We start from the raw sequence: 26,730 nt of genomic DNA on the forward strand, positions 1-26,730 counted from the left end.
CAGAGGGGAAGCCAGGATTAGTCAAGGGTTGTCTATACGTGTAATAAAAGATTCCTGTTCCAGATTTCTAATCCCAGGGCATGGGATTCACTCTACATACCAGATCCATCCTTCGCTGGATTGGGCTAGGCCTACCATGCACAGCAGGGTGTGTGTGCATGCGCGCGCATGTTTTAAAGATGAGTTGGTAAGGATAGGTTTAAGAATAGAAACTCTGGAACCCATCTTGAGCTGCCCAGGGATGGGGTGTATGAAGCAAAGGCTAACTTTCTTAACCTTTATAAAGTCTGGGCTTTTCTTGTTGACTTCCAGAGAGACCATAAGCCATGGCTCCCTTGCAGTGTCCAGAGCCAGTGTCCTGCACTGCTGCAGCAGTGATTAGGGTCTTGGTAGCTAAAGGATAAAAGAAGGTTTTACTTAATATGCTGTGAGATCACCACAAACCTACCTGGCGGTGTTGAAATGGGGCAGATGCAATAGAACACATTGGGTGATGTGTGTATGATCCTGGGTTCTTGTCTCCCCTGCTTGCTGCCTCCTCTAGTGATTGTATTTGTCTGGGTTTTGTAGGTTTTCATGAATAGCTGATTGGGTGATGGCTAGGTGGCCTGGTTTGTGTAAATATAATGTGTTGGTCTCCCCCCACCCCCAGAAAAAAAAAGGATTTTATTTGAGTGAGAGAACAAGAGAGAGAGACAGAGCACATGTGGGAGCATGAGCAGCTAAGAGGGGCAGAGGGAAAGGGATAAGCAGACTCCCCACTGAGCAGGGAGCCCAACTGGAGGCTTAACCAAATGAGTCACCTATCCAGATGCCCCTTGAATAAATAAATCTTTAAGAAAAAAAGGTAAAGGGGATCCCTGGGTGGCGCAGCGGTTTGGCGCCTGCCTTTGGCGCAGGGCGCAATCCTGGAGACCCGGGATCGAATCCCACGTCGGGCTCCCGGTGCATGGAGCCTGCTTCTCCCTCTGCCTATGTCTCTACCTCGCGCTCTCTTCTCTCTCTCTGTGACTATCATAAAAAAAAAAAAAGGTAAAGCATGAACAGAGATGAAGAGTAATAAAATTAGGAGAAATTAAAGATACGTGGCGCATGTGCTAGAGAGAAATAGGTTGTATAGTGCCCTCCTGGTCATTTTGACTACATGCTACATTTAAATACTCAGAATATTATTTATTATATTTAAGATGGAGGTCTTTTAGTTCTTCAATTTCAGTTCTTCACTCAAGTGTATTATTAAAACAATAGGGGCTCCTGCTTGGCTCACTGGTTGAGCGACGACAGCCTTTCGATTTGGGGCGTGATCCCAGAGTCTCAGGATCAGGTCCTGCATCAGGCTCCCTGCATGGAGCCTGCTTCTCCCTCTGCCTGTGTCTCTCCCCCCACCCCCCCACCCCGTCACTCATGAATAAATAAATAAAATCTTAAAAAAAAAAACCAAAATAATAATAAGCAGGCTAAGTTGAAATAGGATTCAAGTTAGTGTTCCCTGGAGCTATTTTTTTTTTTAATCTAAAGCTATTTTAAGTCTGCTTTGTCATATATCACTTGACAAATTTACAAGTCTGTCCTTTTTTTTTTTTTTTTTTAATTTTAAGCCAGTTGGTATCATGGAAAATTATACAAAATTAGAAAGAAGCGTGTAAGGTACCCCAATGTATCTTTTCCTTAACTTTATTTATTCAGCTAAATCTCTTACTGTCCTCTCCCCATTATTTTGAAGCAAAATTTTGCCCTAATTCCTATCATACTGTAGCATGTATCTGTAGAGATATTTTATTTATTTATTTATTTATTTATTTATTTGTTTATTTATTTATTTATTTATGATAGACACACAGAGAGAGAGAGAGAGAGAGGTAGAGACACAGGAGGAGGGAGAAGCAGGCCCCATGTCGGGAGCCCGACGCGGGACTCGATCCCGGGACTCCAGGATCACGTCCTGGGCCAAAGGCAGGCGCCAAACCGCTGAGCCACCCAGGGATCCCCTTTAGATATTTTTTCTATTGCACACAATGCCATTGTCACACCTAAAAATAATTCCTTAATTATATTCCTAATTTTTCCAACTCATTGCAAGAAGACTATAGTATAGAATAGTAGTATTACCGAAGAATTTAAAGATTTAAGGCATCTCTAATTCCCTTCCCTACACCCAGAGGGAAGAATTAGCTTTTGTAACCAAGGAAACAATTAACCATCTATCATTAGCACTTCAGCTATACATGCAACGTAGTGTTTTTTGTTTAAAGAAAAATGTATTGCTACGCAAAGAAATTGGCCCTAATGATTTTTGTGTTAGAAATTGGAGGAACAGGGCCGCCTGGGTGGCTCAGCGGTTTAGCACCACCTTCAGCTCAGGACCTGATCCTGGAGACCCAAGATCGAGTCCCATGTCGGGCTCCTGGGATGGAGCCTGTTTCTCTCTCTCTGCCTGTGTCTCTGCCTCTTTGTCTGTATCTCTCATGAATAAATAAAAATCTAAAAAAAAAAAAGAAATTGGAGGAACAGAAGGAAACTTTATTCCACAAATTTTAAGGACTATTTGTTAATTACTAAAATTTTGGGTTTTTAAATGAGAATTTTTTTTTTAAGATTTATTTTGGTAGAGGGGGGGCGGGGAGGCCAGAGGGCGATGGAGACTCTCAAGCAGACTCCCACTGGGTGAGGAGCTCCATCCCACAACCCTAAAATCAGGACCTGAGTTGAAATCAAGAGTCCGATGCTTAATTGACTGAACCACCCAGGCGCCCCATATATATATAATTTTTTTTAAGATTTTATTTATTTATTCATGAGAGACACAGAGAAAGAGAGAGAGGGGCACAGACACAGGCAGAGGGAGAAGCAGGCTCCATGCAGGGAGCCCGATGTGGGACTCGATCCTGGGACTCCAGGATCAGGTCCTGGGCTGAAGGCAGCGCTAAACTGTTGAGCCACCCGGGCTGCCCCATATATAATATATATAAATATATAATATATAATATATTAATTCATATTAATATATATTAATATTATATATAATATAATATATAATGATATTAATACATTAATATTATAATAATATATATTAATGATAATCATTTTCTGTAGTCTGTATCTTTGGACATGTTTGTGGATGGACAACTGAAAATAGAGCTTATGAAAGTCTGTGATTGGAACAGGTAAATATGGAAGTGTTCATCTTCTTTTGTATTCCTATCTGCATTTGAGTCTACTTCAAATAATAATGGAAGCTTACGGACTCTTCAAAGGAATTCTAAGACAAGTTACCAGCCACTAAAGAAACTAAAGAATCTATCCAGAACAGTAAGTTGTTCATCCCAAGGATATCTTATTCCACCCCCCGCCAGGACATCTTTAAAAAAAAAAAGAAAAAAAGAAAGGCCAATACAGAGGAGTCAACTTAACTTTTTTTTTTAAAGATTTTATTTATTCATGAGAGACAGAGAGAGGCAGAGATACGGGCAGAGGGAGAAGCAGGCTCCATGCAGGGAGCCTGACATGGGACTCAATCCCGGGTCTCCAGGATCACACCTTGGGCTGAAGGTGGCACTAAACCACTGAGCCGCCTGGGATGTCCAACTTAACTGACCCTTAACATAGAACATAAGAAAAGAAAAAGGGAGTGACCAGAACAAAGAGCTTTTTAGACCACACTTGTGAGCTGAACTTGGTATTATAGCATATGAATATACCACTGTAGGAAAATGAAATAACCAGATTTAAATATAATATACATACATATATACATATATACACATATATTTAATTTACCTATAATGTTTTCATTGTTTTATTTTTAAAATACTGATCCTGGAACTTGTGAATGTTCCAATTAAATGCAAGGTGAAGTTAAATAAATCTTGACATTAATTCAGTAAACAATTCAGTAAAATTAATTCAGTAAAACATACTTATCAAAAAACTTTTTTCATTTTTTTTAGTCACCCAGCACTCACAAGGGTAAGTGCCCTCATTAATCCCCATCACCTATTTCATCCATCCCCCCCCAACCTCCCCTCTGACAATCATCAGTTTATTCTCTATTGTTGTCTGTTTTTTTCCCTTTGCTTGTTTTACCTCTTAAATTCCACGAGTGAAATCATGTATTTATCTTTCTCTGACTTATTTTGCTTAGCATTATACTCTCTAGCTCTATCCATGTCATTGCAAATGATAAGATTTTGTTCTTTTTTATTGGCTGAGTCATATTCCAGTGTGTATACCCACCTCTTTATCCATTCATCAACTGACAGGACACTTGGCTGCTTCCATATCTTGGCTATCGTAAATAATGCTGCTATAAATATAAGGGTGCATGTATCCCTTTGAATTAGTATTCTTGGTATTTTTTTTTTTTTTTTTTTGTATTCTTGTATTCTTTGGGTAAATACCTAATAGTGCAATTACTAGATCACGGGGTAGTTCTATTTTTAATGTTTTGAGAAACCTCCTTCCATACTGTTTTCCACAGTGGCTGCACCAGTCTGCATTCACACCAAGAGTGCAAGAGGGCTCCTCTCCACATTCTTGCCAGCACCTGTTGTTGTGTTTTTGGTTCTAGACATTCTGACAGGTATGAGGTGATACCTCATTGTAGTTTTGATTTGTATTTCCTTGATGATGAGTGATGGTGAGCAGCTTTTCATGTGTTTATTGGCCATCAGGATGTCTTCTTTGGAGAAATGTCTGTTCATGTCTTCTGCCCATTTTTAATTGGATTATTTGGGGCTTTTGGGGGTATTGAGTTGTGTAAGTTCTTTACATATTTTGGATACTAACCCTTTATCAGATTATCAAAAAGAACTTTAGAGCATTAAAGACCTTTGAAATGTCTTTAAGGTTTAATTTCTAGAAATACAGCAGAACAAACATTCCTACTTAACAGGCATTAGAGAATTTGACTGAATTATGAAATGTTCAGTGTGACAAGGTGGACCAAAGAGGCAGAAAACCGAGTCATATGACTTTGCTTTTCAACACAGCAATAGATGATGTCAGCTAGGAAAAATACAAATCTTTGAGTGCTTACCAAATACATCTTTATCTAGTTTTCATTTGGTATACTGTAAAATGGCACATTCCAAAAACTATTATATACAGAGAGTAATCCTTTTCTAATCCTCTGTCCCTATGTTCCCAAGGATATCAACATTAAAGTGTTTATCTACTTGAGCTGAATCAAGCCAATGGCGTAATTTCAATGTGAATCCTTTATTGTCCTGTAAGGTCATGGCATAACTGATTTTATGTAGAACAGGTAGTTCTCATTTCTGAATTAGCTGCTCTGCTCTCTCTCTTCCACATTGAGTACAGTATCCACGGTTATTCCTATGTCCTGCAGTGACCAGCCTCCCCCCACTTCCAGAGGCCGTCTGGGAAAGGAAGTAGAAAGGCTGTATAGGGATGTGTGGTACCCGATTTTCTTCATCCAGTCAAATAAGACCTAGAAGATAAAAAGTTTAGCTATCAAATATGGAGTACAGTTGTGCCCCTCGAGGTCACCAATGATATTTTATAATTCTTTCACTGTTAAATCCTAGGGGTAACAGCATGATTACAGAACCTTCTAGAGTATAAAGGAAAATAGCATGCCAAGAATTGTGAAATGCAAATACCTTTTTTGTTTTGTTTTTCTAAAGATTTTATGTATTTGAGAGAGAAAGTGAGAGAGTGTGAGAGAAAGCATGAGCAGCAGGGAGGGGGGAGAGGGAAAAACAGACTCTCCACTGAGCAGGGAACCCGATTTCAGGTTTAATCCCAGGACCCTGAGATCATGACCTAGTGGAAGGCAGATGCTTAATCGACTGAGCCACCCAGGCACCCCTGATGCAAATACCTTAAATACCTTTCCAAAGTTTCAGAGAAGGCCTAGGGCCTAAAGGCACTGATCGACAGCAGGGACACTTAACACTTAGGAAAGACCCAACCATAGAGAATAAAAAGGTTATTCAATTTAAAAGTTGAGAACGAAAAGTAAGCACTTGGAAAAAAGTTATTTAGAACAAAATCTAAGCCAATAGTCCACATCAAAATGACTCAGGAACTTTGTCACCAGAGACCTGTCCAGGCCCCAAGTGACTCTGCCTTATGATCCCCATTTTCAATGGGCTATTCCTATAAATTGAGGACATTTCCTGTTATGAAGATTTCCACAGTAACTGTCAAAACTTCCAGGTACTACTGCCTAAAAATGTCTGCCAAACGGCTTTTTGCTGCTTTCGGAAGAAAGCTGGATCCTAGAATGTTCTTGGGGGAAGCTAGTGTATCAATTACAGATACTCAATTATAGATAATCTCTGACTTCTCCGGGTAACCACCATCCAAGAATCTACTGATATTCCATGTAATAAACATACACCTAGGTCATAAAGCTTCGTAATTTTCCAATATTTGGATATGACTTAATTCAACCAATCCCTATATAAACACACACCTTTGATCATTTCACTTATTTCCATAGAATAGATTCTCATAATGAAATTAATGGGAGCACCTGAGTGGCTCAATCAGTTAAGTACCTGCCTTCAGCTCAGGTCAGTATCCCACAGTCTTGGGATAGAGCCCTACATCAGGCTCTTTGCTCAGCGGGGTACCTGCTTCTCTTCCCTTTGCCCTTCCCCACCCTGCTTGTCTTCTCTGGCTCTATCTCTCTCTCAAATAAATAAAAATCTTTAAAAAAAATTAATGAACCAAAAGATATAAAGATTAATTATCCTTAGGAACAGAGGCCCAATTTATATACACATGAACAATTAAGGAGAATCACTGTTTTCTCCACACACAGGCCAAAACTGCGTACTCATCTTTTTAATCTACAACAATCTAATAGGTAGAAAATTGTGTCCCATTTCAGTTTGCACATCTTTGATTCTAAGTAAAGCCAAAATTTTTTATGTCACTTGTTTTTTTCTTTAGGAAATCCTTCATTTTTTTTTATCTGCCATTCTACTAATTTCCTTGATTTGTACAATACCTCATCATAAAGAAATGACTATCATATATACATGTAAAATATTTTTTTCTGAAGTTTTAGCTTTATGAACTTTCTCTCTTTTTTCATTTTTTTTCTCTCTTTTTAAAACAAGATTTTATTTATTTGAGAGAGAAATCACAAGTGGTAGGGAGGGGCAAAGGAAGAGGGGGAAGCAGACTCTCCCCTGAGCAGGGGGCCTGATGTGGGGTTTGATCCCAGAGCCAGAGCCAAAGGCAGATGTTCAACCGACTGAGTGACCCAGGTGCCCCTTAACTTTTCCTTTATAGAATTTTACATTTCAGGACACTTGGGTGGCTCAGTTTGTTGAGCATCTGCCTTCAGCTCAGATCATGATCCTGGGGTCCTGGGATCCAGTCCCATGTTGGGCTCCCTGCTCAGCGGGGAGCCTACTTCTCTCTCTCCTCCCTGGCTCATGCTCTCTCTCACTATCTCTCTCAGATAAATAAAACCTTTTTTATTTTTTAAAAGATTTTATTTATTTATTCATGAGGGACACACACACAGAGAGAGAGAGAGAGAGGCAGAGACACAGGCAGAGGAAGAAGCAGGCTCCATGCAGGGAGCCTGATTTGGGACTCGATCCCAGGACTCCAGGATCACGCCCTGGGCCGAAGGCAGGCACCAAACCACTGAACCAGCCAGGGATCCCCCAAATTGTATTTATTTATTCATGAGAGACGCAGAGAGAGAGGCAGAGACACAGAGGGAGAAGCAGGCTCCATGCAGGGAGCCCGATGTGGGACTCGATCCCAGGACCCCAGGATCATGCCCTGGGCCAAAGGCAGGATAGGCTCTAAACTGCTGAGCTATCCAGGTGTTCCAGATAAATAAAATCTTTTTTTCCCCCCAGATTTAATCTTAAAAAAAAAAAAAAAAGAATTTTACATTTCTATGTAGTCAAATCCTTCAATATTTTCCATTATAGTTCACAGCATGCTCTTCAAAGATGGCTAAATCCAACAATCAGGACAGAAAACTGTTTAGACATACTTTTTTTTTTTTTTTTTTTTGGTGTGTTTAGACATATTTCTAATAAAATTCATACTTAAGTGTGCTTAAAAGTAGAAATACACCAAAATATTAGCAATCTGCCTTGGTGTCAAACAGCAGATCAAGTCTTTTTTCTATTTTCTATTTTTCTAGATTTTCCAGAATATGGCTAATGAATACAGCATTGTTTTTAAGAGAAAAAAAAGACCCCTAAAGAATGATCTAAAAAATTACATAGAGATTTGAAAGCATCTTGTCTTTTTAAAGATTTTATTTATTTGAGAGGGAGACAGAGATAGCAAGAGGGTAGCAGAAGGAGAAGCAGGCTCCCACTGAGCAGGGAGTCTGATGCAGGCCTCAATCCCTGGGATCATGACCTGAGTGGAAGGCAGACACTCTACTGACTAAGGACCACAGGTGCTTGGATTTGAAAGCATCATATCAAAAAAAAAAAAAAAAAAAAAAGAAAGCATCATATCTACCAAGCTGTGAAAAAGTAATTAATAACAAAATGAATTAGCAGAGCAGCTAATTCAGAAATGAGAACTACCTGTTCTACATAAAATCAGTTATGCCATGACCTTACAGGACAATAAAGGATTCACACTGAAAAATAGGAAAAGAACTGAAAAAAAAAAAAAGTGTTGCAATCACAATTCAGAAAGATCCAGCATGCCGAATTATCAAATTTCTGCAACACAGAGTACATATAATCCCCTCTACCCTCACCTGAAGGGAGTACCAGACAAGAAAGTGGTAATACCTCCCCCACTGCATGAGAGTAAATTACTGTCAAATTCAACAAAAGCATTTCTCAAAATAGGGATTTCCTCACCTGTGAACTGCAAGACTTCAAAAATCTTCTTCTCAGGACATTCCCGCTTGGACATCGGAGAGCAACAGTAACTACCTAAGGAGTAAAAATGTTCAAATAAGAATTCCAGTGCATAGGGCAGCCCTGGTGGCCCAGTGGTTTAGCACTGCCCTCAGCCCTGGGTGTGATCCTGGGGACCCGGGATCGAGTCTTGTGTCGGGCTCGCTGCACGGAGCCTGCTTCTCCCTCTGCCTGTGTCTCTGCCTCTCTCTCTCTCTCTCTCCATGTCTGTCATGAATAAATAAAATCTTTTAAAAAAATGATTAAAGGGATCCCTGGGTGGCGCAGCGGTTTGGTGCCTGCCTTTGGCCCAGGGCGCGATCCTGGAGATCCGGGATCGAATCCCACATCGGGCTCCCGGTGCATGGAGCCTCTGCCTGTGTCTCTGCCTCTTTCTCTCTCTCTCTGTGTGACTATCATAAATAAATAAAAATTTTTTAAAAATGATTTAAAAAAAAAGAATTCCAGTGCACTGCTCTTGCAATTCCAAAATTGCTACTCTTGTGAAACATCCATAATTCTAAACAGTTTGTGTGGGGGGTTTGTAGGCATTTAGCTCTGAGAGTAGTAGGCCAACATAAAGATCCAGATAAAATTCACTCTGAATATAAAAATGCCTTCTGAAATGGAAGAACATCTTCCTACTGATGGAGATCAGTGACAAAGCCCTCCAGAGAGGACAACAGAAACTACATGCTTCTGTCTGTCCAGATGGTATCAAGGCTGCACGTGGGCTTCAAAAATTCATCTACCAAACCAAGAAGATCCTAGAGACAAGGAGACAGTCTAGAGACAAGAAAAACACTGGACTGGAAGGAAACAGTTTCCCAAGTTACTCTATCATTCCAGCCTGGAGTTGGTCCTAGGAGCTGGGATAGAGCTCCTGCTCTCTCTATCTGCATTATGTACTGAGTTTCCCCCATCATTTCTCCTTGAGTCAACAGTTAAATAGCTAAAAAGAGCTTGCAAATGGCTAGTTAATATTAAAAGACATTTAAAGGGCAGCCCCGGTGGCTCAGCAGTTTAGCGCCGCCTTCAGCTCAGGGCGTGATCCTGGAGACCCGGGATCGAGTCCCACGTCGGGCTCCCTGCACAGAGCCTGGTTCTCCCTCTGCCTGTGTCTCTGCCTCTCTCTCTCTCTCTGTATCTCTAATGAATAAATAAATAAAATCTTTAAAAAAATGAAATAAAAAAATCTTTAAAAAAATAAAATCTTTTTAAAAAAAAAGATGAAGTAGTCATTTTTTTCTTTTATTAAATAATAACTGTCAGGAAACCCTTTCTTATGGTTAACATTATCATAACTGTCTTGGGAGTTATGCAGGCATCCTAGGACATAGAAATGGTGGTTTTGCAGCAGCACCTATCCTCCACAGGAAAGCCATGTTAGAAAATATTTCCATTAAAAAAAAAAAAAAAAAAAGAAAATATTTCCATTCAAGTAAGTATCTGATTCATATCCAAACCAGTGCAATGCTGTGTTGTTAGTACTTCTAATAAGTTTTATAATAAAAAAAAAATCACAAAACTAAATCACAGATTAAAAGCCAATTTTGCTTATTTTTAGAAACAACAAAATTTAACCTTTATAGTGAGGTTTCATTCAAAGGTTAATGATCTGGAAGCAGAATTAAAGCCAAATGGTTTATGAGAAACTAGGGTTAAAATCTAGTGAATTAAAAATATATATTATAGTGAATTAATGTTTCCCATTATGATTAGATTACTCAAGGGAAATCAACTATCATTGTTTGAAATCTAGCAATTCTTCTGTTACTACAATTACTATGAAAGTTGGTTGTGCCATTTCTCCTAATGTTACTGACAGCATATGGACTGACAAATGAACAGGGGAACACAATCCAAATTGGAAAGTAAATCATTATGCCAAGCACAGATTGTTAAATGAAATCTAAATTAAAAGTGGCAGCAAGGATAGCTGGCTGGCTCAGTCTGTGGAGCACCTGACTCTTGATCAAGTTCAAACCCTACGCTAGGTGTAGAGATCACTTAAAAATTCTTAAATATTTTTTTAAAAAGCAGCAGGAATAATTAAAATTTGATTCCCAGGGACTCCTTAAAATGAAAGATAGTATACATAATGAAAATAGTTGATGGTAATATAGTTACATAATGATTTACAAAATTTTTCTTTAATTTTTTTTTTATGATAGTCACAGAGAGAGAGAGAGAGAGAGAGAGAGAGAGAGAGAGAGAGAGAGGCAGAGAGAGGCCCCGGGCTCAGCAGGGAGTCTGCTTCTCCTTCTTCCCTTGGCCTCTCCCACCCCCATTCAAATGCATGCACGTACGCGCGCGCTCTCTCTCTCTCTCTCTCTGCCTCTCAAATAGATAAAATTTTTTAAAAATAAGTGAGTGGAGCAGCCCGGGTGGCTTAGGGGTTTAGCGCCGCCTTCAGCCCAGGGCATGATCCTGGAGACCCCGGATCGAATTCCACCCTTCTGGGTGCTGGAGCCAGAAGCAGATGCTTAACCAACTGAGCCACTCAGGTGCCCCTCCTCTCATTTTTAAATTCTTACCATATTATTTTAGAACTCTATGGATGGTTGCAATACTAAATAAATAACAGGCACTTAAAAAAGTCAGAGTGTACTGCTTAAGCGAGAATAGCATTAATTATATTTTAAAATCTTTCCCTTTCCTATCAGAAATCCATGGAGTCATTAGTTTGCTCATCTATTAGTCCACTCCTAAATCCAAGCAGCCTTCCACCAGAATAGGAATTTCTTATGGTTCACTATCATAGAGTCACAGCTACCATATACAGGAATATACATACATATATAGTAAAAGCTCCATCTAGTTCTGAAAACCTTTTAAATTAATCTTAGGGGGCAACCTAGGTGGCTCAGTTAAGTGTCTGTCTTTGGCTCAGGTCATGATCTCAGGGCCCTAGGATCAAGCCCCATGTGCTCCCTGCTCAGTGGGGAATCTGCTTCTCCCTCTCCTCCTTGCTTATGTTCTCTGTCTCAAATATATAATTAAAAAAAAAAAGTTAGTCCCTTCCCTTAGCAATCAGAATTATAAAGATGTTTCTCTATTCTGTGGGTGACACCAGACATTTAATGGGACTAACTTTAATAAGGAAATAAGAGATTTCATGAAAATCATAATTTCCAGCATCTCTAAAGGTAAAATTATTTGTATTCATAAAACAGTTATATAACTTAGGGATTAAAATATATTTGTTATAGGGGGATGAGGGTGGAGGGAAAATTTAAAAATATATATATATATATATACACACACACATATGTGTTATGATGGAGGCAAACTTAATATATGATGATAGGGGATAATAATGCAATATGATAGGTAATGACTGTTAGTTGCCAGAGCAAAACTGTTAAGCTGACAAAACAAGAAACAGCATTTAGCCAAGAGTACTACATAACTTAACAAAGATAAATATCCTAAAATCTTGAGTAACAGGGTGTAACTCTCATTCTCTACTTCAGGCATGCCTGTTTTACTCTGAAAACACTTTATTAGGGTGATAGGATGGGTTGGAAAGGCATACTCCTCAAAAGAGAATGCTTTCTCGTTTTTAACTTTTTTTTTTTAAAAATCGTATTTTTCTGAGAATGTGGGGGCAGGGAGGGCAGAGGGTCAGGCAGTCTCCCTGCTGAGCGCAGAGCCCAATGCGGGGCACAATCCCACAACCCTGAGATCATGACCTGAGAGGAAATCAAGTTGGATGCCTAAGTAACTGAGCCACCCAGGTGCCCGTTTTCATCATTCTGAGTTAAGTTGGCTGTGATGGAGGGCAAAAGCCAGGCAGAGAAGTCCAAAGGGACCACTAACTGCCCAGAAGCACGTCTTTAGATCAAAGGTAGGATTAACAAGATCTAAGTCAATGAAAGATGGAATGGGACATTTAAAGTCATCTATGGAAGGAAAATTAACAGCCTGAGAATGGTTGGTGGGAATTAGGGATTTTTGCATTGAATTCTTAGAAATCTACAAATAACAGCCAACTGCACAGATAGAAAATACCTCCCCAATGAGGACTGATAAAAATATTTTAATATTTATATATTTTTCTTTTTTCTCGCTAGTTTGAGAAATAACTGACATACATCACTGTATGAGTTTAAGGTGGTTTGATTTATATATATTGTGAAATGATAACAGGTTCTTATATAGATAAAATAAAAAGTAAAAAACAAACAAACAAAATTTTCCTTGTGATGAGAGCTGTTATGATTTACTCTCCTGTGTATCATCCAGCAGTGTTAGCTATAGGCATCATGTCACACAGTTTTTCTCATGTAATATAGAACAGGCTACAATGTAAAAATATCAAGTAGTACCAGCTGCCCATTAGAGGCATTCTTGACAAAATCTTATTATGAAATCTCAAAGTCAACTGCACTGATTAATACAATATATACATATGGTGCATACATGTTACATGTCATTTTCTGTAACGATTATTTGCCATAATTTTATTGACTTTATTTACCAAAAACAGAGCTAAGAGGACCAAAAATGAGTGTAGAGCCAAAGCAGGGAGAAAGAGGTAGGGACAGTGTTGCTTACAGAGTGAATAGGGAAGAGCAGAGGCTGAGATCTCCCAGCAGGCACCGGGGACGCTTCCCACCTGTGCCTTCAGCTTTAGGGAAGGAAATGGGATGAGATGGTTTTTGAGGTTCATTCTAGGACTCTGACGAGCACTTTAATGAGTAAACACAAAATACCATCTATCAAGTATTAGAAAAGGTTAGAGAAGAACCAAAATGGAATGGCCATAAATAACTTATAAAAAGGGGAGTAGTATTGGCTTGCCTCTGTTAGAGGTTTCTTTTTTTCTTTTTCTTTCTTTCTTTTCTTTTTTTCTTTTTTTGTGACAGAGGTTTCTAAAGCTCATAGGGTCACGGAGCTGAGATCCTCAAGAAACACCTGACTGCTACCCACCATCACAAAAAGGTGCAATTTAAATAAAGCACGCATTGACAACATGACCTCTGTGATCCATACACCTTTGGTGACAGACTGCTGACCTGTAGGACTGAAGTTATGTGTTTTAAAGCCAAGAGTAAATTCATAGACAGGTATTCCCTGTCAATCCTGAGCTATATTTAATTACTTCTGTGTTATAAATGGTCGTCATGGATACCAACCCAGTGCTTGATGAGAAGTGAGAATGTAGAGTGTGCAGGTCAGGATGGACATATCACAGACTTGAATTTGTTGGATATCACAGAAAGGAATTAGAAGTTGTTTTTCTTTTTTTAATTGTGTTTCTCCTGGAGGGTCAGGATCTGGATTGTACACTTCATTGTCTCTATTTTTGTATGACTTTGGGATTTTCCTCAGATGTCCAATGTACTCAACTGAATTGCTGAGAATGTGTTGATAAAAATGAGACCCTCCCAGCCAGTGGCTTTCCTGGCAGCCTCAAAACTGGTTTTCAAGGAGTAGAACAGCCCAGCTTAGAGCCCTAAGACATGGAAAACCATCAAGGCTTTCCTTCACCTGAAGGACTTTTTGGCTTTAAAGACAGGTGCCCCCAGGACATTGGAGACCCATCTGGAACTCAGCTGGCCAAATGGAGGAAGGCAGCAGACACCATAGCAAAGCCGCCAGGCAGAAGGCTCCTCTACCCTGAGTGGAGGTTCAGTGAGACCCTGCCCCTAAACCCACACACGATCCTTCAATTCAAACATCTACACAGTAGCTGCATTCTTTAGTTCCTCTATTTTAAGGGGAAAACCACAATTTTAAGTAATCCTATTATCCTGATTCTGTTTAAGTAACTCCTTTGCTGACCTAACATTCTAGAAAAGCCCAGGTATCCTCCCTCTGCCTGATGCAGTGGGAGGGCTCTGAAACCCTTCAGGGTAAAGTCAGCCACTCCAAAGCAGGACGGGAGTGGAGGGGTTGAGATTACAGCACATTCAAAACAGGCCTAGTTACAGTGCGATCGCATAAACATGGGTGCTTTCTTCTCTTTCTAAACTCAAACTGAGATAAGACATACTCACTTGATGTTAAAGAAAACAGAGAATATATTTAATTTCCAAAGGAAAAAAAATAAGCTTACTTCTTCAGCTGCTTCAGGAGGTTCTTCAGGTAGATTAAGAACCTAAAGAAAAGTGAGGGTGTGTAAGAGGAATGTAAATATTTTGAAGAAGAAAAAAAATCAATCACAGTGAGAAGAGTTCCTTTTAATACAGAGTTTAGGTACATTTAAGCTTAGTGAAGTCTTCTAATAGACATTTATAAAGAATTTACAATATGAAAGAGCTCAATAAACATTTTTGGACAAGCAACTTTGTGCTAAGTAGATTATAATAACAGGATGTGAGATGACAGCTACCCATCTATGTGCATGTAAGAATCTTATTTTTATGATTTTCTAAGATATATAATATTTAAAGAAACAAAGGATAAATATTAAGTTTAGCAGACCCCAAATTATTTAGGTTCATACATATACACACTTAAAGTGCATATTTTTCTTTATCGGCACTCGTCAGGGGCTGGGTAACTACCATTCACTTTGGTTGTCTTCACAATTTACTCATGTTTCCCTAGTTTTACTTATCCATGACAAAACCAGGTGTTCAGACCATTTTCTCTCATTAAACACTGTTGTCAACAATTTCATCTTCGGGGATGCTTTTTGCTTTTTCATACTACTCATGTTTTATAGCATTTTATCTAACCAGTATTAATTGCATTTTATCAAATAAAACATCTGTTTTCCTTTGGTATCAAAAGCATATGACAGTCAATCAAAATTTACCATCAACACGAGACAAATCACATTAGTAACAAAAAGCAAAGAATCCTAAATTTTTACTTAGTTCTTACAATTCATTAGATCTTTATGAAATGCTAGAAATAGTTCAGTGACCTGATTGCCCCCTTCATGCCCCATTAAGGGGCCAAGAGTCCTCAGACACAGAAGCAATACATGAGAAACTATCTTCAGGGAATATACGGCCTCCCAATTTTCCCTAAGAGCCAGTGTAAAAAGACTTATTTCCAACCTTTGCCACTTCCAAATGAGAGAGAGGAGACAGGATTGAAGATTGGAAAGAACAGAAGAAATAGGGGCAGCCTGGGTGCTTCAGCAGTTTAGCGCCACCTTCAGCCCAGAGCATGATCCTGAAGACCCAGGATCCTGAAGTCCCACGTAGGGCTCCCTGCAGGGAGCCTGGCTTCTCCCTCTGCCTGTCTCTGCCTCTATCTCTCTCTCATTCTGTGTATCTCATGAATAAATAAATAAAATCTTTAAAAAAAAGAACAGAAGAAATAATAAATCTGAGCACTGTTCCAAAGTGAATGGTTGCTAACCCATTTCCTAGGAGGGCCACTAAGAAAAATGATACTCACATGTTAATAATATTACCCACTCACTAGGGACGCCTGGGTGGCTCAGTGGTTGACATCTGCCTTCGTCTCAGGTCGTGATCCCATAGTGCCAGGATGGAGTCCCACATCCAGCTCCCCGCATGGAACCTGCTTCTCCCTCTGCCCATGTCTCTCTCTCTCTCTCTATGTCTCCAATAAATAAATAAAATCTTGGGGATCCCTGGGTGGCTCAGTGGTTTGGCACCTGCCTTTGGCCCAGGGCGTGATCCTCGTGACCCAGGATCGAGTCCCTCGTTGGGCTCCCTGCATGGAGCCTGCTTCTCCCTCTGCCTAGTCTCTCTCTCCTTGTCTCTCATGAATAAATAAAATCTTTTAAAAAAAAATTACTCACTAAATATGAGCTAATCATGTCTTAGATACCCATAGGAATGTATCCTTTAGTAATCATTATATTTTTCATTTCTACATAACTGAATTCCTTCATCAAAAAGAACAGAGTATCTTCAGGATGCCAGGGTGGCTTAGCAGTTGAGCATCTGCCTTTGGCTCAGGGCATGATCCTGGGATCCAGGATCGAGTCCCACATTGGGCTCCTTGTGGGGAGCCTGCTTCTCCCTGCCTGTCCCTCTGCCTCTCTCTGTGTCTCTCATGAATAAATAAATAAAATCTTAAAAACAAAAACTGAGTATCTTCAAAACCTATTAGCATTTACTTTCATGTCTTCCTTCTATGTGGCGTTCACAGCGTTAATAGCAAATAGGAAAAGTGATTCTCAATGAAGCTGATCCCTTTGTAAGATAGTGGGAAGATACCACCTGGATTAAAAGCCAGTCCTAGTTTTCACCCAGTATACCACCTGGCCCAGAGAACAATATTCCTACTGCACACTGATAAAATTAAATGAATAGGCATTCGGTAATGAACCTCCTTCTGCGTAGGCTGCTCAGCAGATGGTGAAATTTTGGTTAGAGGCTTAGGCAAGTTCCTTCTCTTTGCTGCTTCTCTGTTTGATGTTTCAAAAGATGTCTGGCTCTCCTTTTCAAGCCCCAAATCTTCGTCACCCTGGTCAAAAATAACAGATAATTTCTAAATGCTCTCTATTACCACCTTTATTTTTATTTTATTTTATTTTTTTTAATTTATGATAGTCACACACACACACACAGAGAGAGAGAGAGAGAGAGAGAGAGAGAGAGAGGCAGAGACACAGGCAGAGGGAGAAGCAGGCTCCATGCACCGGGAGCCCGACGTGGGGTTCGATCCCGGGTCTCCAGGATCGCGCCCTGGGCCAAAGGCAGGCGCCAAACCGCTGCGCCACCCAGGGATCCCTATTACCACCTTTATTCCATTCACAGTGGTTCTTTCTTTTACTATGATGGCATTTCAGTAAAAAAACAGAATTTAGTTGGGGTGCCTGGGTGGCTCAGTCATAAAGCATGAAGCTCTTAATCTCAGGGTCATGAGTTCAAGCCCCACATTGGGTGTGGAGCCTACTTAAAAAAATAATAATTTAGTCATTATTAGGCCCAGAAATTTAAGGTATATCTCCTTAGACAAGAAAACATGGAGCTTAACATCTTGTGGAAACTACCCTTATCTAGCTCTGGGGCTCTCTCTGATAGATACAAGGCCAAGACAGCTCTTTCCATTTTAACAGATCCCCAAGTTTTTTAGTAGGATGGAAGAAAGAAAAAAATCTGAATGATATCGTTTTCTCCTTTCATGGAAGGAAGCAAGACTAGTGCAAGGGATTATGCCTTAAAAGGCTGTGGAAGTAGAGCATGTACATAAAAACATGTCACATACATGACCAGCAATACTTTCATAGCTGAACGTGGCCCTGTCATATATAAACATATTTTAGTTATATATGAACGTATTTTGTTCTCAAATTCAAACTCTGACCTTTCTTTTGAATTAATCACTTTAGAAGGAAAAGGATTTTATTCCAGAAATCATAAAGATTACTTTATTAATATTATTCATTAAAACTTTTTCACACGCAAGATAATTGTCAAATTCTCAGATACATTTATTAGCCCAATAATGCCTTTTTGCCAATCTACTGACCTGTAAACGTTCCCTTCATCGGATTAAAATGGCCACCATTTTGGTGGGCTTTTTCCCCATTCCTTTGCCCTAAGAAAACTTGGAATGGGAATCAGGAGGTCTTTATGCTCAATAATTAACTGGCCAAACTTAGGCTGTCTGACTACAAATTGCCAGGTTTCAGCTGATGCCCATACCTCCTCTTAGCAATTAACATTCCAATTCTCACATTCTCAATTGTCCTAAGAACCTTAAGTCATAACAATGGCAACAGTCTGCTCTGTCCCTGACTTCTTGTCCTCGCTAACTAGATTAAAATATATACTAGAGGGACACATGGGTGACTCAGTGGTTGAGGTCTGCCTTTGGCTCAGGGCATGATCCTGGGGTCCTGGGACCCAGTCCCACATCAGGCTTCCTGCAGGGAGCCTGCTTCTCCCTCTGCCTAAGTCTACTTATTCTCTCATGAATAAGTAAATAAAATAAAATATATACTAGTAGTGTCATGAAGACACAAGGCTAAAAGCAAGGGGCAGAATGACTAATTCACACTGTGACCATTTCCAAAAAAGATGTGGCCAGCTAAAATCAGGTTGTCAGTGTCCAACACCACAAAACCAAACAGAAGACAGCCTCAGAAGTGAAATCACTCCCCAGAGCAGGTGCATTTCACGTTGCACATCTTTCACAGTAATTTCATTACTCACTCTTGATTGCTTTATTACCTATTTAGCATTACAAAATGAATAAAAACTGATTCTGCTTCACTATAAGAATCCTGCTAAACTTTACAGGATCATTTTCTTTACAAGATGGTAAAAGGCATGATAGAAACAGAAAGCAAAAAAGAAACAAAACCACAAAAAGTGTTTAGGACAGATATGACCTTATACATAAAATCTGTGACCAGTTACTCTAAAACTTCACTCCTGTATGAATATCCCTTTTCCTCTGTAACAAAACTTGAAATTGTTGGGACACCTGGGTGGCTCAGCAGTTGAGCACCTGCGTTTGGCCAAGGGCATGATCCTGGAGTCCTGGGAATGAGTCCCACATTGGGCTCCCTGCATGGAGCCTGCTTCTCCCTCTGCCTACGTCTCTGCCTTTCTCTGTCTCTCATGAATAAATAAAATCTAAAAAAAAACAAAACAACAACAACAAAAAAAACCTTGAAATTGTAAACTTCCAGTAGCAAATGACAAGTTAATATACAATGCCAAAAGCAAAAAAGAGTCAATGGTTAATCTGACTTCATAGAAACAAAGCCAAACATAATGAGTATAATGTGAGTTTATAGTACCAGGAAGATCTTACCTTTTTTTTTTTTTCCCCCAGGAAGATCTTACTTAAGGAAAGATCTGAATTTCCTCATAAAACATATGGTGACTGATCAACAGTTTTCTCAAAGACTACCTTATGTGAGAGCTTCTCAGGCATCTAAGTTATACACTCTTTGGGCAACAAAAGCACTTAATTAGCCCTTCAATACACAAATATGCCCTATGTACAATCATAATAAATAAAGACTCCTAAAAAACAGACCAGACTAGCAGCTTAACATCATTTGAAAAATTTTAAAAATCAATATATATGATGGGACACCTGGGTGGCTCAGCGGTTTAGAGCCTGTCTTTGGCCCAGGGCATGATCCTGGGAGTCCCGGGATCAAGTCCCATGTCGGGCTCCCTGCATGGAGCCTGCTTCTCTCTCTGCCTGTGTCTCTGCCTCTCTCTCTTCTCTGTGTCTTCCATGAATAAATAAATAAAATCTTTAAAAATATATGTGATATACATTATATATTGTATGTAATATACATATGTTGCATATATATGAGAATTCAAGAAAAGAGTGAGAATTATTTTCTAACCCCAAGTTTATGACCGGTGCTTAACTTCCAGGTTTCACCCGTCATCTGATAAAAGCGCTCTTCCAGTTTTCTCAATTTCATTTCCTGGTGAGGTTTTAGAACATTCTCTATGTATCTGCTGGCCTGTTCAAAAAAAAAATAAATGAGGCATTGTTACTTTAACATTCCTAAGATTTTACATCTATAAAGTTATGAAGATGAAGAACCAGGTGAAGAAACTGGGTTTTCACACTAACTCAATTTTGCCAAAAAAGCAGCATCTTCCATGTGTACAGTACTCTCTAAAAATCTACATTTATACATAATGCAGATAAAAACAAATATTCTATATTTATGCTTATCTGGAAGTCTGCCTCTATAGCCTTTAGTGTGTTTTCTTTTTGTTTTAATAAGATTTTGTTTTTAAAGTAATTAAAAATGACTTTTAAGTCATTTATTTTTTTTATTTATTTTTTTTTTTAATTTTTATTTATTTATGATAGTCACAGAGAGAGAGAGAGAGAGGCAGAGACACAGGCAGAGGGAGAAGCAGGCTCCATGCATGGGGAGCCCGATGTGGGATTCGATCCCGGGTCTCCAGGAACGCGCCCTGGGCCAAAGGCAAGCGCCAAACCACTGCGCCACCCAGGGATCCCCTTAAGTCATTTATTTTTAAGTCATCTCTACACCCAACATAGGGCTTGAACTCACAACCCTGAGATGAAGAGATCACAAATTGTGTGCTCCACCAACTGAGCCAATCAGGTGCCCCTTGACTGTGTCTTCAGTGCAATGAAAACTACTAGGTGTTAGGGACGTAAAGATGCATAGGATGTGATTCTTGACTTCTAGGAGCTTCACTCAACACCATCTGTTGAAGGCATGATGCCCAACACATGAAGTCACTTGGAAGAACGTTCACTGAATAGCTTAATCATAGGAAAGGTAAACATATTTTTGGACTTAAAAGAAATGGAGAGTCTGGTTTTAAGATGACACAGTGAAATTATTTCTGCCTCCTTCTCCTCTTGAAACTCATCCCTAAAACCAAGAAACAAGAAAGAGAAACCTAAATTCCATCACTGGTGAAACAAAGAAATACTACAGGCACCAAACCCACTGTGTGTAAGGACCTATGGAGGAGTGGGGTAACTGATAGCACACAGTGCGAAAGCTGCAGCCTAAGTGTCTGCAGAAGAGGAGCACAGGAAAAAGAAAGCCAGAGTGCTCCACAGATGCAGAACAATTTAGGAAGACACACCACATACCATAGCTGGGATGTGGGGTGAGGTGCAGAGCAGGAGTGGCAGAGGAAGCCACACATCAACCAATGATGAGATTGTAGTGAACCACAGATGTCTTTGTATCTGAAGGAAAAAAGGGAGGTAAAAAGGGAAAAGAACTTTTGGACCCCCACCCAGTACCCTACTGCATACCCAGGGATGGAAGGTTTATTCTCTGGGAATATAAACCAGAGAGGCTCGAGAGTCCCAGATCCCAGGCTGAGTGCAAGCAGGAGTGCAAACTGGAAGCACGTTGTACATGAAAATGTACAGATTGACAACTGAGACTCCCCAGACGCCTTCCCCACTTGACTCAGACTGCTGCCAGTCGGGCTTTCGCTCCCAAGGTGAGAGAATGGAGGTGCCCCTTCTGGAGAAGGTGAATGGCAAAAGAACAAAGAGACGATGACAAAGTTAAACTACTCCTCCATCACCCAAAGGGTAAACTGGTGTACACCCGACACCAGCAGACAACCATCAAACCCTGCCCCCATACACAGAAATTCCAATTAGCTTTATTTTCCTTTTGTTTTATTTAAGTGTAACTTACAAACACTAAAGAATCCAAAGCTTGATGAAATTTTACAGATGCATATTCCATCAAATAACTTTTTGGTGCATCTTTCTTAAAGCTCAAAGGACAGAGCCAAGGATTACCACACGATTAAAGTCTCCAACACAAAAAATGGAGACTAGAATTAACAGAGAAAAATGGAACTTGAAAAACCACACTGGAATTTTGAGGTTTAATGGTGCAGTATCTCAAAATTCTAGTGATTTTCAATCTGCAATTCTGTGCCAAATCAAACTATCAATCAAGTGTCAGAAGAGAAGACTTACCTTTTTACAATGCAAAGCCTCAAAATTTTATTTATCAGCAGGTATGTATCTGTACAAGTTGGGCACTTCACCATGCACAAACACAGACTATACCAAGATACTGATTTATTAATTTTCTTTTGTCCAAAGAGAGAACTTCAATGAGTTAAAGACTTTTGCCAAACTAAAGAATCCTAACTTTACATACCCTTAGGAATTACCCATGCCAATTACAGATAGTTGGCCCCTAGATGTAATTATAATACTAATTATCATGCAAGGCTTTACAATTAATAGTTACTTCCACAGGAAATAACATTAAGCTTCAAAAGTTCAAATATTTACAAGAGAGCTTCTTACAAAAAGATCTCACAACAACACTTTTACTGTTCTAAATTCAGATCAGGGTAGTTACACATGTAGTAATCTCCCAACCCCTAACAAATACACAGACTTTTACTCTTGTGATTTGTTTTCAGCCTTCACTTGTTTACTTAAAAAGGAATCATTTGTTCACCAGAAGAACAAGTTGTTTAGATGTTGAAACATGTTGATAACAAATTGAAAACAAGTTGATAGCTTTCAAAATATTAATGTCCTTGTACTAAGGCCTTTGTAAAGAGTTTATGTTTCTAGGGACACCTGGGTGGCTCAGCAGTTGAGCGTCTGCCTTCAGCTCAGGGCATGATCCCACAGGCCTGGGATCGAGTCCCACATCGGGCTCCCTGCTTGGAGCTTGCTTCTCCCTCTGCGTATGTCTCTGCCTGCCTCTCTGTGTCTCTCATGAATAAATAAATAAATAATTTTTTAAAAAGTTTGTTTTTAATATTTAGGTCGAAGTCCACAGGAGTCTCCTATTTCACAAAGGTTAATCATCAATCTGCCAACTACCTGAGTGCTTACAGTTCAAGGTCAAGAAATAAGTGTTAGATAATCATCCATAGTAAATGTAATTCCTAGATAGCAAACACAATCTTGAATAGAATATGGCAAAAGCAATGCTAAGAAGGAAAGTTATAGCTATGAACATCTAATTAAAGACGAATGATTTTATTTATTTTTATTTTTAAGATTTTATTTATTTATTCATGAGAGACAGAGAGAGAGAGAGAGAGGCAGAGACACAGGAGGAGGGAGAAGCAGGCTCCATGCCGGGAGCCCGATGCGGAACTCGATCCCGGGACTCCAGGATCACGCCCTGGGCCAAAGGCAGGCGCTAAACCACTGAGCCACCCAGGTTTCCCAAGAATGATTTTAAATCAACAAGTTATCTTTACACTTTAAAAAACTGTAAAAAGGGGATCCCTGGGTGGCTCAGCCTCTCTCTCTCTGTCTCTCTGTCTCTCATGAATAAATAAATAAACAAACAAACTGTAAAAAGGACAAACTGGGACACCTGGGTGGCTCAGCAGTTGAGCATCTGCCTTGCGCTCAGGGTGTGATCCCAGAGTCCGGGATCGAGTCCCACATCGGGCTCCCTGTATAGAGCCTGTTTCTCCCTCTGCCTATGTCTCTGCCTCTCTCTGTCTGTGTCTCTCGTGAATAAATAAATAAATCTTAAAAAAAAAAAAAAAAAAAAGAACTAAACAGAGAATAGAAAAAACAACCAGAACCAAAACTGGTTCTCTGAAAGATCAACAAAACTGACAAAGCTTTAACTTGACAAAGAATAAGAGAAAGCAAATAACTAAAATCAGAAATGTGAGGTTATTACTACCAACCTTACAGAAATAAACAATTGCAGATCAAATCAGAAAACCAAGATGAAGTAGACAAATTCCTAGACACATACAAATTGCCTAAACTGATTCAAGAAGAAACAGAATAGGGATCCCTGGGTGGCGCAGCGGTTTGGCGCCTGCCTTTGGCCCAGGGCGCGATCCTGAAGACCCGGGATCGAGTCCCACGTCGGGCTCCCGGTGCATGGAGCCTGTTTCTCCCTCTGCCTATGTCTCTGCCTCTCTCTCTCTTTCTCTCTCTCTCTGTGCGTGTGACTATCATAAATAAATAAAAATTAAAAAAAAAAAAAAGAAGAAGAAACAGAATATTTCAACAGACCTAATAAACATTAAACATTAAAAACCTCCCAATAAAGAAAAGTAGGACCAGATAGATCTATAGGTGAAAGAATTCAAACCTTTAAGGAAGAGTTACCACTGATCCTGTTGAAATCCTAAAACATACAGGTGAGAACAGTTCTTTCTCAATTAATTCCGTGAGGTCATCATTATCCTGATATCAAAGCCAGGAAAAGACGCTACAAGGAAAGTACAGACCAATATCCCTTATAAATATAGATGCAAATATCCTCAACAAATTCTAGCAATGTAAATCCAATAGCATATAAAAGGATTATAGGCCAGCTAAGTGTGATTCACCTCAAGAATGTAAGATGTTTCAACATAAGAAAATCAATCAGTGTAAGACATATTAATAAATGGGGAAAATACGTTATCATCTCAATTGATTAAGAAAAAGCATTTTACAAAATTCAACACTCTTTATAATAAAAATACTCAGAAACTAGGAATAGGAAAGAACTTGCTCAACATAACGAGTGTCTAGAAAAAACCCATAGCTAACATCATATTCAATGGTGAAAGACTAAAAACTCTATAATACCAGGAACAAGACAAGGATGCCTGCTTTCACCACTGCTACTTAACACTGTTTAGAAGTTTTAGCTAGAGTAACAGGCAAGAAACAGAAACCGTGCCATTTGGGAAAGATGAAAATAAAACTATCCCTATTCTCAGATGACATGATCTTATATAGGCATAAACTGGAGATACTACAGGTTCAGTTTGCAATAAAGTGAATATCTCAAAAAAGCAAGTCAAATTAATTTTCTACTTTCCCAATGCATATAAAAATATTTATACTACATTTATACTATAGTCTACTAAATATGCAATAGCATTACATCTACAAAAACAGTACATACCTTAATTTAAAGATACTTTAATGTTAAAAACAATACTAACCATTATCTGAGCTTTCAGTGAGTTGTAATCACCGATCACAGATTACCATGATAAGTAATGAATAAGTTCAAAGTATTACAAGAATTACCTAAATGTGACAGAGACATAAATTTACCAAATGCTGTTAGAAAAATGGCACCTACAGACTTGGTCGATGTAGTTGCCATAAACCTTCAATTGGTTAAAAAAAAAAAAAAAAAAAAAGTAGCTGCAAAGCACAACAAAGTACAATAAAACAAGATTTGGCGGTATATAGAAAATCCAAAGAATCCACACACACCAACCACTAGAGCTAATAAATAATGAACAAAGTACCGGGTACAAGATCAACATGCAAAAATCATTTGTATTTCTATACACCAGCAATGAAAAATCAAAAAAGGAAATTAAGACAACAATTATATTTAGAACAGCATCCAAAATAAAATATGGGAAATAAACTTAGCCAAAAGGGTGAAAACTATGTACACTGAAAACTATAAAATACTACTGGAAGAAATTAAAGATATAAAATAAATGGAAGGACATTACAGGTGTATGTATTGAATGACTTAATATTGGGACGCCTGGATGGTTCAGTGGTTGAGTGTCTGCCTTCAGCCCAGGACATGATCCCGCAGTCCTGGGATTGAGTCCTGCATCGGGCTCCCTGCATGGAGCCTGCTTCTCTCTCTGCCTGTGTCTCTGCCTCTCTCTGTGTCTCTCATGAATAAATAAATAAAATCTTTAAAAAAGATTTATTTAAAAAAATAAATATATATAAATTATATATATAAATTACATATAAATTATATATTAAAAAAAGATTTATTTAAAAAAATAAAATAAAATAAAATAAAACACCAATACTTCCCAAAGCAATCTATGGATTTTGTTGTAATCCTTCTCAAAATACCAGTCTTTTGGGATCCCTGGGTGGCACAGCGGTTTGGCTCCTGCCTTTGGCCCAGGGCGTGATCCTGGAGACCCAGGATCAAATCCCATGTCAGGCTCCCAGTGCATGGAGCCTGCTTCTCCCTCTGCCTATGTCTCTGCCACCCCCCCCCTCTCTCTCTCTGTGTGACTATCATAAATAAATAAAAATAAAAAAAAATACCAGTCTTTTTTTTTTCTTTAAAGATTTTATCTATTCATACATGCTAGACACAGAGAGGCAGAAACACAAGCAAAGAGAGAAGCAGGCTCCATGCAGGAAGCCCAATGTGGGACTCGATCCTGGGACCACAGAATCACTCCCTGGGCCAAAGGCAGGCCCCCAACTGCTGAGCTACCCAGGTGTCCCCCAAAGGCCTTTTTTTTTTCCCCAAAGGCCTTTTTTACAGAAATGGAAAAGCAAAACGAAACAAAACAAAAAAACAAAAAAGGAAAAGCCAACTCAAATTCATATGAAACTGTAAAGAACCACAAATAGCCAATACAATATTGAAAAAATTAAATTGAACCCCTACCTCAAACCATATACAAAAATTAACTCAAAGTGGGTTAATAGCTTAAATATAAAAGCTAAAACTATACAACTCTTAGAAGAAAATATATAGGAATAA

At 39.1% G+C, this 26,730-nt stretch overlaps 1 protein-coding gene across 5 annotated transcripts in view; it reads right to left on the bottom strand.

Moving 5' to 3' along the window:
* Positions 1-4,342: 4,342 nt before the first annotated feature.
* Positions 4,343-26,730, bottom strand: part of UBXN8 (UBX domain protein 8) — a 32,752-nt gene continuing 10,364 nt past the window's right edge. For 2 of the 5 annotated variants that reach the window (XM_072763569.1, XM_025993554.2), the window contains 5 exons: positions 20,122-20,244; positions 17,130-17,267; positions 14,929-14,970; positions 8,826-8,900; positions 4,343-5,449 (listed from right to left, as the gene is read on the bottom strand). In XM_072763569.1, coding sequence (XP_072619670.1) covers positions 5,282-5,449; positions 8,826-8,900; positions 14,929-14,970; positions 17,130-17,267; positions 20,122-20,244 — 546 coding nt within the window. In that variant the 3' untranslated portion in view covers positions 4,343-5,281. The remainder of the gene's footprint in view (positions 5,450-8,825; positions 8,901-14,928; positions 14,971-17,129; positions 17,268-20,121; positions 20,245-26,730) is intronic. The other 3 variants (XM_025993557.2, XM_025993558.2, XM_025993556.2) reach the window with 3 other exon arrangements.

This window comes from Vulpes vulpes, chromosome 7 (genome assembly GCF_048418805.1).
Source record: "Vulpes vulpes isolate BD-2025 chromosome 7, VulVul3, whole genome shotgun sequence".
Lineage (NCBI taxonomy): Eukaryota > Metazoa > Chordata > Mammalia > Carnivora > Canidae > Vulpes > Vulpes vulpes.